The sequence below is a fragment of the Squalius cephalus genome, assembly GCF_949319135.1.
Source record: "Squalius cephalus genome assembly, chromosome: 18".
Taxonomy (NCBI): domain Eukaryota; kingdom Metazoa; phylum Chordata; class Actinopteri; order Cypriniformes; family Leuciscidae; genus Squalius; species Squalius cephalus.
In genome coordinates, this window is record NC_137139.1 from 16,444,156 (window position 1) to 16,455,383 (window position 11,228).

At 38.1% G+C, this 11,228-nt stretch overlaps 1 protein-coding gene across 5 annotated transcripts in view; it reads left to right on the plus strand.

The window, feature by feature from the left end:
* myt1b (myelin transcription factor 1b) overlaps nucleotides 1–7,002 on the plus strand; it is an 86,163-nt gene extending 79,161 nt beyond the window's left edge. For 3 of the 5 annotated variants that reach the window (XM_079850291.1, XM_079850295.1, XM_079850294.1), the window contains exons 14-23: nucleotides 83–237; nucleotides 331–393; nucleotides 607–675; nucleotides 1,490–1,552; nucleotides 2,275–2,358; nucleotides 3,240–3,461; nucleotides 4,458–4,549; nucleotides 4,654–4,757; nucleotides 5,574–5,717; nucleotides 5,828–7,002. In XM_079850291.1, the coding sequence (XP_079706417.1) occupies nucleotides 83–237; nucleotides 331–393; nucleotides 607–675; nucleotides 1,490–1,552; nucleotides 2,275–2,358; nucleotides 3,240–3,461; nucleotides 4,458–4,549; nucleotides 4,654–4,757; nucleotides 5,574–5,717; nucleotides 5,828–5,971 (1,140 nt within the window). In that variant the 3' untranslated portion in view covers nucleotides 5,972–7,002. The remainder of the gene's footprint in view (nucleotides 1–82; nucleotides 238–330; nucleotides 394–606; nucleotides 676–1,489; nucleotides 1,553–2,274; nucleotides 2,359–3,239; nucleotides 3,462–4,457; nucleotides 4,550–4,653; nucleotides 4,758–5,573; nucleotides 5,718–5,827) is intronic. The other 2 variants (XM_079850292.1, XM_079850293.1) reach the window with 2 other exon arrangements.
* The last annotated feature ends 4,226 nt before the right edge of the window (nucleotides 7,003–11,228 follow it).

Below are 11,228 nucleotides of genomic sequence, written 5' to 3' on the forward strand. Positions count from 1 at the left end.
CTGTCATTTAAGTTAGGCCGGAAGAGCAGATCTATCCTTAGTTGTGCAAACTGGTGTAATATACATTCGTATCTTTGCACAGATGGACCACAGCGCTCAGTCATTTGCTTCTTCCGACCCTGAGGATTGTGACATGATGCAGGACGCCCTGGAGGACAGGAAGTACCCCGGCGAGGTCACAACCCCCAGTTTTAAGGTCCGGTTCCAGCCCAAGGACACCAAGAAAGAGCTCCTGCTGTAAGTCACTTTTAGTTTGCATGCCTTTCTGTGCACATATTGAAATTGGAATCGTTTCACTCAGTCAGGCTTTTTTGTGTTTGTCCCTTGCAGATGCCCCACTCCGGGCTGTGACGGCAGCGGACACATCACCGGAAACTATGCATCCCATCGCAGGTACATAGTGTTCGGGGTTCACCTCTCTGTCCTTCTTTTGCCTTCAGAGGGGAAATATCAAATAAAACAAGACATCACATTGATGTTATCTTTCTCTCGCTTAACTCTCGCCTGCTCTTTGCTTTTTACACTGACTTGGGACGTTCTGGGCTCTTTCGCTTTATCTTCTCCCCTCTCTTTTTTTCCGTCCTTGTCTCTTTTCAACGTTTTTAGCCTGTCTGGGTGTCCTCTCGCTGATAAGAGTCTTCGGTCCCTCATGGCAGCACACACAGCTGAACTCAAGTATGTCTGCTCTACTTCTGCTCTTTTTTCCTTGTTCTTGTTCACTTGGGTCTGCTCAGCTAAATGCTGCTTTTACTCTTTTCTTTGTCATTGTCTTTTTTTTTTAAAAAGGCAGTTCAGTACAGTTTAACTTAAGGTTGCTGTACGATTACAGTATTAAAGGTGCAGTGTTTCCTAAATACCCCTTTCCATGTATGTCAGTCAAGCAAAGGTTTGGAGTCGGTAAGATTTTTAAAAAATATTTTTTATAGTCTTTTCCGCTCAGCAAAGCTGCATTTATTTGATCAAAGATACAGTAAAAACTGTAATATTATGAAATATTATTACAATTTTAAATAACTGTTTTCTGTTTGAATATATTTTAAAATGTCATTTATTCCTGTGATGCAAAGCTGGATTTTCAGTATCATTACTGCAGTCTTCAGTGTCATTATCTTTAATGTCACTTTTGATCAGTTGAATAGGTCCTTTCAGAATAAAAGTATTGATTTCTTAATAAAATCTTACTGACCCCAAACTTTTGTGCAAGGTGGGCAATGTTGTGCCTGGCAGGCTGTAAAGCCAATATATATCATAACACTCAGTTTAATTTAAACATTGCTGCAATCAATGAATATTTAGTTTACTTAATAATTAATAAGAAAATAAGTAACTGATTAAATAAAAATGTAATAATCAATTGGAAAAAAGAGACTTGCTTCTATCAAAAATTGAATTGAAATAACACTGAAATTTCACACTGCACCTGTTTTCAGACAAGTTTATTAGAGGTATTATAACCCATCACATTTTAAGTTTGACTTCACTTTCCCAGATGTCCAACTGCGGGATGTGATGGTTCAGGTCACATCACTGGCAACTACGCGTCTCACAGAAGGTATGGCCCGATGAACAAGCTCTCCATATCATACATATCAATACATACACAAGACAGAGAAGTTTAGTGACAGTTGTATGTTAGACACACACGTGTATGCCACACTTCATTTATTACCCGTCCCCATTATTGAATCATTTTTTAGATAGGAAACTGACCCCAGATCTTGTGCAGTTTTCTTAATGCACTCAATGGCAGCCTCTCTGTTTATCTAAAAGCTTGCTGAGGTCACTGTTTCCTAACCAGGCGCGAGGCATCAAGCAGTAAATCACGTCTTCCATGTTAATTAGTGCAAAAAGACATTTTGTAGGCCATGTGCTTTATATTTGTCACGTTGTGCACTCAGTGGCCCCGCCCACATTGAATTCGCACTGGTCCTACTTTACATAGCTGTTGAGAGATTCAGGTAAATTGGGCCACTTTTCGCCATCTCAATGACGAAAAATGTTCCAGTTTACCTAAAATCACCTCACCTTAGATATCAAATATTTTCAGATTGGCTGTGATTTTGTCGCATTTTTGTAGCATTTCACTTTCAGTGAGATAAAATAGCTGGAAACTCATTGCATTGCGCCTGGTAAGGATATGGTGTGTGCTTGCATCTTTGTTAATAGTATTTGAGTTTGGTTTCTTCTACATTGCTTTGGGTCAGTAGTGCTGGATCCTTGTTGTTCTGAGTTTCTGGCTCCTCTGATCATGAGCTGCATACTCTCTATTTTCAGTTTGTCTGGGTGTCCACGGGCCAAGAAAGGTGGAATAAAAACAACTCCCATCAAGGACGACAAGGAGGACTCCGAGCTCTTAAAGTTCGTACTGCATAGAAAGCCAAAGGCTTTTCCCCATTTCTTTTATGCTACTGTACAGTAAAAAAGGACACATTTTAGGCGGGAATATTGTAAGGGAATGATCAGATATTGGATAATAGGTTTGTCCAACCACACAGTCATTTAACAACAGTGTAAAGCAGTTTAGAATACCCTTCTTCATTCAGACAGATGTGATTTAATCAAGCATTTCCAGCTAGAACCACTTGTGATCCCAAAATACTGTTCTACTTTGTTAAATATCACCATGGCAACCTTCCAAATAACTCGCTCTACATGAGCTTATGAGGCAGTGCATGGAGCCCCGCATGGCCAACTAGTGCTAGTAGATTTCTTTGGGAAAAGGCCTTGTGTGTTTTATTCCATTGTGCAACTTCCAAAAGCAAGGAGACAAAGACACCCAGTTATACTGCTGAGGAAATAATAACTGTGAACAATATATTACAGCACAGATGGCTCACGGGGTATTAAAATATTGGTCTATGTTTTTCTTAGTAAGTCATCTGCAGTGCAGTGTGTGGGTTTTTGTCTTCTTGTTTTTTTGCGACTGCCAAGCGTAGGAGCTTTTTATCCACATAATTCCACTCCAGTCAATGAGCAGCCGGCATATGGCGGCACTCAAGCTCCCCGATGTGTAAAAATCTCTCTTTTTTTTAGTTTATTTCAATGTTGTAATATTCACAGTCACTGTTGGGCAAAGTATGTAGCTAAATATTGCCCTCTTTACAAAACTGAATAGAGACTCGAGTGAGACAGAGAGTAAACAGATGGGAACTGAAGTCAATAGCAAGGTGATATTTCTGATGGGATAAATGCTCTAACCAAACTCATGTTTTATCATTATGTTTTTCCTTCTCTCACAGATGCCCAGTGCCAGGTTGTGACAGCCTAGGTCACATCAGCGGGAAGTATGCCACTCACCGCAGTGCGTATGGATGCCCGCTGGCGGCCAGGCGGCAGAAGGAGGGTTTGTTGAACGGGTCTCCATTCTCCTGGAAGGCGTTTAAGACAGAAGGCCCCACCTGTCCCACACCGGGATGTGACGGATCGGGACACGCCAACGGCAGCTTCCTCACCCACCGCAGGTAATTAAGGAGAAAATATGGGTTTGGCTGCCACGTGAAATTTGTGTCAACCAGTGGCGTGAGTTTGGGTGGGAAACCTGTCATTATATTTGCAATTCAAACTAAAGGTGCCGTCGTATTAATAAAACTTTGTCATGGACAAAGTTGGCAATAGTGCAGCAATGCATGCAAGACTGTTTATTCAGAGATCACTTAGATTAAACCAGGATTAGGCTTTAATTCAATTAAACATACTGGTGTGCATCTTGAGACAAAACAATGGATCTGACACATTTCAAAATATAATACCGATATAATAATAATATTATAATCCGGAAGATCCGAAAAGGTTATAAAAAGATTGTTAAAAGAATCAATATGAATCAAGCAGTTTAATCCAAGTCTTGCGAAGAGACACAATCATATTCTATAATGAATGGATTAAATTTAAGCAGTAATTAAACAATGATCGACACATGCGTAGAGCACAGCACATATGGTAAATACATATGCAGAGAACCAATGAGGTTTGTTTCAGCGCTTGATGCACACAAGTCAAGTCACCTTTATTTATATAGCACTTTATAGAATACAGATTGCTTTATAGAAGCAGCTTTACAGTGATAACAAGAAAATGATGCATTTCGACTGTTGTTTAGCTGAAGTCAGTTCAGTGTTGATTCAGTTCAGTTGTAAAGATCATCAATTATTCATTTAGTTCATTTAATCTATAAAGCACTTCTGCAACAACAACAAAAACGTTTACCAAATGTTATGCGCTCTGTGTTTATATATAAATATTAATTAAATATGTTCATCATAGAAAGAAATTGTATCTCTTCACACGATTTGGATTAAACTGCTCATTTTTGGGTAAACTATTCCTTTAATAGCACAGACATGACACACTCTACATTTCGGTTTAAGGGTATCGGCCAAGTCTGAGTCATTATGGGATTACTCATAAAGCAAATGTTTTGTGATGATTGATGATGAATCGATTGTGTTTGGCCCCAGTCTCTCAGGCTGTCCCAGAGCCTCCCTCAACAAGAAGAAAGCCAAGTTCCCTGGAGAAGAGTATCTCAGCACTAAGTTCAGAGCAAGTGACGGTGAGACATCCCATATTTTCTCCTACATTTTAACTCCATCAACTCTCCTGATGTCATATTTTGTGGACACTCAAGATGACACATTTTTTTCTTTCTCTTTACAGTCTTAGACAATGATGAAGACATCAAGCAGCTTAATAAAGAAATCAACGAGCTCAATGAGTCCAACAATGAGATGGAGGCAGATATGGTTAACCTTCAAACACAGGTTAGCCATAAAAGTCTTAATTTATAACATGGTATTACTATAGTAGAACCATGGTATTCTTTAGAAATTAACCTTGGATTATCATGTAAAGAGCATTGCTTAAGAATATGCTAGTCATTCGACTTCAGGATTTATATACAGAACCATTGGAACGTTTGAGGTCAGTATAAAATTAATTAAAAAAATATATATTTGATCCTCATCAAGGATGCATTCATTTGAACAAAAGAGACAGCAAAGATTTATAATGTTACAAAATATTTCTATTTTAAAAAAAAATGCTGTTCTTTTGAACTTTCTATTCATCAAAGAATCCTGAAAAAATGTATCACAGTTTCCACAAAAATATTAATCAACTGGTTTCAACATTGATAATAATAATGTTTCTTGAGCAGCAAATCAGCATTTTAGAATGATTTCTGAAGGATCATGTGACACTGAAGACTGGAGTAATGATGCTGAAAATTCAGCTTTACCATCACAGGAATAAATTACATATTTAAATAGAAAACAGTTCTTTTAAATTCTAATATCTCATAATATTACACTTTTTTTTTTTACTGTGTTTTTGATCAAATAAATGCAGCCTTGGTAAGCATTGGAGATTTATTTCAAAAACATTTTTAAAAAGTCTTGAAAAGCAATGTATAAACGCTCCAACTGGTGGAATCCAACTAGCTGACTAGCAAACGATTTTATGTTTACAATGTGAAAAGACATTTAAGCTGTAGAAAGTTGAGACAAACATGCATTTGTAAAAGGAAATGTCACTTATGGGATGGAAAGTTGCTATCATCGGCTTTTGTGGTGCTTTAGATCACATCTATGGAGAAGAACCTGAAGAACATCGAGCAGGAGAATAAGGTGATTGAAGAACAGAACGAGGCGCTGTTCATGGAACTGTCTGGACTCAGTCAAGCTCTTATACGCAGTCTGGCCAACATCCGCCTGCCTCACATGGTGAGTTACACACACTCCTACAGCAGCTCCCATAACTTTCCTCTCCTACATGATTTAGATGCGCCGTTTTAAAATTGCCACTCACAATTTTCTCACGATTTGCATTGCAGCAGGAGCCAATCACAGAGCAGAATTTTGAGAGCTACGTGAGCACCCTAACTGACATGTACACCAATAAGGACTGCTACCAGAACCCAGAGAACAAGGCCCTTCTGGAGACCATCAACAAGGCGGTGAAAGGCATCAAGGTCTGACTAGGCCAGAAGACAAGGATGAGGAACAGAAGCGTGGAAGAGAAATAGAAACGTAGAGCCATGGGAAGAGCGTACAAATGACACACAAAAAAAGGGCATTCAGGTTTTTTTGAACAACAATCTAAACCTCCATCCCAGGGAGCATTCTGTGAGTTCAAAAAGAGGTATATAATATATATTACTATAAGGACCAAAATCCACAAAAGCTGCTGGATTGGAAGGCGAAGATGGAACCAAATTCTTTATTTACAAAGAAAAGGAGACACAAACCTAGTTTTCTTTAGTTTTTGCTTTTACATTGAGACGGTGAGAAGTTTTGGAAGAAGAAGAAGAGGGGAGTAGAACCTCCAGAAGATGTGCTGCCCAGGCTTTAGGTGAAAGAGAGTCTTTTTACTCATCTGTGAGGATGCTGCTCCTACGAAACAACAAATGCGACGCTCCAAATACAAGTGATCCCTACGTGAGCCCCGGCAGAACAGACATATGCAGTATTTGCTCATCTTTCCTTCTTTTCCCGAAGAAAACAAAAGTGGTTTCGGGTCAAATGAGAGGATGTTGCGCTAACATACAAAGTGAGCGAAATGCGTGTGCAACCCTATCAGTGACATGCGGTTGACTCTGTAAATCCCTCCTGTTGAAACACTACTTTCTTATCTCAGCATCCATCTTATTGTTTATTGGGTTGTTTTGTTTTAGAGCTACACACGGGCACATTAGCTTGCTCTCCTTTATTTGTAGTACTTACACTGTAGGAATATTTACCCAGCGTAGTCATATCTATTACATATGAACAATGAGTTGCACTTCATTTCAGTCCATTCAACATCAGACAAGATGTTGGATCGTCACTGATCTATAAATTATACGAAATTTGTCCAGACTCTACTGTAATTTATTTATATTTTTGTTATAATTTAATTGTAACTGTATTATTTATTTGAATTCACCTATTTAAATATTCACAGCCCTTCTGTTTATAAAAGGTCATGAAAATGTGACAAGGAACTTGCCACATCAATATTTGGGAAGAGAAAAAAAAAAAAAAATGCACCACTAATTTTTATAACTTCGTTTCATTTGATGATAGAGTTTTATCCATAGAGTAGATTTTTTAAGTGCAAATATTTTTAACCAACGATGTTTTGATAATTTTGTATTTTCTTTTTCTCTTTCTCTCTACCTGTATATCTATCTCTATCTCTTGCTGTCTCTATTTGCATTTTATTTTTTTATTTTTATTTCGAATTTCTAACACAGCTGAAGGAGAAGTATAATCTCTATTTATTATTTATTTAATATTTATGATGAAATTATGAACTGTGATACGGTTGTAATGTATATTTATTTTGTAACGTCCTCGTGTGTTTGTGAAGTCTTAGTAGTCTTGAAGAACTTTTGGCGATATAAAAAATAAAGACAAAAAACATGTTTTGGACTACAGAATAAAACATGATGATTATCGAGGGTTTTCCTTATACCAGCATTACTTCCTATAGGAATGTAAAGAGAGAAAAAAAAAGCAATTCCAGTACTGTGGAACCTACAGCTTTGACTCTTTCCCCATCCGTCTCAAAAGGAAGGAGACGTTCTTCTGGATCTTCTTGTGCTTGTTTTTTTTTTGTTTTTTTGTTTTTTTTATACCTCCTCAAGCTCTCAGTAGTGGCCAAAAACTGTTTCCCCTGAACGATCCTAATGAATTGCAAATGGATTATTTTTGCTTTCTTGCTAAACTTATCTTTATTGGACCATGGGAAGCGGGCGGGCGGGCGTTTTTGTGGCGAGGGCACAGAAGACGAATACCAACCATCCTGACAGAAACTCTTGAACCACAATGTCCTTACTCGACTAGTATCAAACAAGCATACACCCGTGTAGCCTTATACTAGATTTTTATTTCTTCGATGCACAAAGTGCCACTGACCTGTGCTTTCGTTACCAACTCCTCCCATTCAGCACCAACACTACCCTCGGGTCATGTGATCGTGGCCTAAGTGGGGATTGTTACAGATGCCTTTATTCCTTTGCCGTGACGGCCATACCTACACAATATATTCATTCTGTATTTAAAAGAAAAAAGACAAAAAAAACTATATATAGTATATAAACATACATATATTTTTACAGTGTAATTGTTAACTCTTTTGTTTCTCTTATAATAGCTAAACAGAAACAATATCTTTCCAAAAGCTGTGAGTACTACTATCCATAGAAGACTAAATAATATATATATATAAAAAAAGACAGACCCAGTTTACTGTGGTTGCAGGATACGATGTGTTTTTTTTGTTTTGTTTTTTTTTGTAATATGTAAACGTACATTTGTAAAGCGAAGAATACGAGGATGTTTGTAGAGTTTCCTATTTTCTGGTCCAAACTCTGAACTGGGCCTCTGTATGTACGTCAGCCGCATTAATGGGGCAATGGTTAACAGATTAGTCTTAGGCTTTTAATCGTTTAGACGCATTGTAGTGTGCTGAAAGTTCTCCTCGGTGGATCTGTCTTTAGTATTGTATGGTGTTGTGCAGTTCTGGTGGGACACGCCACACTAGATACGTGTGTAAAATGCCAATCATCGCAATGACAACTGTATGACTCATAATGGCGAGTCGTGAAATGAACATTGTGCCTCTATTCAGCTGGTTGTTTTGTTAAATAGTACACATGCGGTCATGTTGTTCATTTGCTATTATGGCAGCAATATTGTGATGGACAGAACATGTGTGCACTTTTCAAAAATCTTGAATGCCAACTAATGACCTTTCAACTAAAAGGATTTTCTTTGTGCGCTAGAGTGTGTTAGTGGATTCTTTTTTTTATTTTATATTTTGAAAAAAAAAAGTACAAATGGCTATCGGATGGCTAACAGCAGAATTGAGATAAAATATCGCGAATGTCTTTCGACTTGTTTGTTGTCGTTTAATGTGAATCTGTATCTTGTCTGAAATGTCAAATGCCCTTTGACCGAAGTTTTTCTGTTTTTGCCGAGTCACCAATACGAAAGAAGGCCCTTATCCATCCGAATTCGGCTGTACGATATCAGATCTGTTAGCCCTCAGCAACAAGCCCTTTGTTAAAATGAAAAAAGAGAGAGATGTGAAATGTGCTGGTATGAGCGTTTGCTTGGAGATTGTCATTGGCGTGCCCTCGCACACGGAGAAAGCGAAGGAGACGCTAGTTGCATAAATCTTTGTCCATTTCCACAGAATGTCAGATCCTCTGCCGGCCTCATTCGCCTCGTTCTCTGTAACCTTTCCGCGGGAAAGATGTGTGCGTTGCATTTCAATACCGCAGCATTTTCCTTTGCTTTAAGATGAATCTGAAGACCTTGTCTATCAGTAACGGCAGATTTTCATTAGAGTTCCTCCTTCTATTAAACCGCGTAGAGGGAAAACTCACTACAGATGTCATATCCTCTTATTACGATGAGAGAAACATTTCTATCTGCTTAATACTACTGACGTGAGATAGCCTAAAGCATGCGTGAATTATTCTTCCTCAGTGCATGCTTCTTAAACGCCTGCTGTCGGTGATGATGAGCAGCTATCAGTGTTGCGCGGCGAGGTTGAGTGTGTTGAATCTGCCTAATAATGTAGCATGTTCTCTGGAGCAGTGTAGCATCTGCAAATGCAAGTTAGCATATGTAATCCCTCCCCGTGGAACCAAATAAGGGTTTGTATTTGTAGGGTAACGGATTGATTTAGCACCTTGTACTTGAGAGTTCGACCTTTCCGAGACTTGTGCCAATTCTAGGTCAGTTAAAAAAGGGTTCCTATGTAATTTCATGAGAAACGATAACAGCTAAAAAGGCTTAAAACGGCACTGTTTGTCCCATTAAGCTGATATAACCAAAACGGCCCTCATTCTGTAGGTACTGTAGCTTACAGCTCTGTGGTTTTCTCATGTGTGCCTTTTCTCGCTTCTGTTCGCTGCAGAAAAGGGTGTGTTTACATTTAAGGACTGGGTTCAAATCCCACTCAGGACGCCAACTTTTTCTCCTTTTTTTTTTTTTTTTGTTTGGGTGGGGGGTGGGGGGGAGGTAATAGGAATTCAGCAAAGTGGTGAACACAAAGAACAGATCATATTGAAATTGATATTCAGCTTATTGTTCGACATGAAGTAAATCACAATATGTACCACTATTCTTCCCAAAACTGTGATTCTGATTCAGGTATGAAACTGTGTGGTGGTTCATTTCATCGAGTCTGAAATAATCATGGGACGTATCACAGACGAAGCATTTATGCACGGGCATTATTCTGACAACAATGGGATTCTGTACATTTGTAATAAAGGACAGTGTTGTTGTATTAAAGAATATTTCCAAGTACACTACGAAAAAAAAAAAACATGTATTTTAACCCACGGCCAAGGCTTGTCCTCTTTCATTCTTTTTATAGAGATCAGCTATTTTTACTGGTGATTTTGTAGCCACAAAATGATTCTCCTTAAGAAAATGACAAAAAAAAATGGTACTTCCAAAAATAGTAATAATAATAAGCACTTCCACAGTGATACATGTTTTAGTCACATTTGTAGCAGTGGTAGTTTCCTTGCTGAGGTTTCATTTCAGTAGAGCAGGACAAGCTATGGCTGAGCGTGATTTGAGGTAACTTTGGAAATGAAGTGTGTAGTTGGTTTTGGATTGTGATCGTGTTTGTGTATCCTTGTATCTGTGCTCATTGATATCAGTGTTAAAAGAGAACAGTAATGTCTGTTTTGTGGAGGTATCGTTCATTTCAGTGTTATATGGAAAACATAAATAAAGTGTCAATAATGTGATCTATCTGAGTATACACTTCCTACATGATGTGCTTGTTTTTTGCTTGTTAAAGACAAAAGTTTTGATACAAAGGTTTTACTTTAGTCACCGCATGATTGCATCTGTTAATTAATCGATTTGATGACTAAAATGTGCAACAAATAACAATTGTTTTAAAAAAAGTGTAGGCTATGCAAACTTTTGACTTTAATATTTTATTCCAAATATTTCTTCGTTAGCATCATGATAGTGCTACTGCTGTGATGAGAGATGTTTTACAGTCTAGGCTTGTAAATAAGTATTTTTATAGACTTAAAGCTGTATGACTGACAACACAAACAGACAGGCGGAAGTGTGCTACCATTTCCAAATCTAAGCTTTCCACATTCTGACCTCTGCTGGAGACATGGGACACTACCACACTGAAAACTACAATATCTTCTCAGCATTAAGCATAATGAGAAGTCGAAACCCTCCGTCGGTATCTACCGTAATACG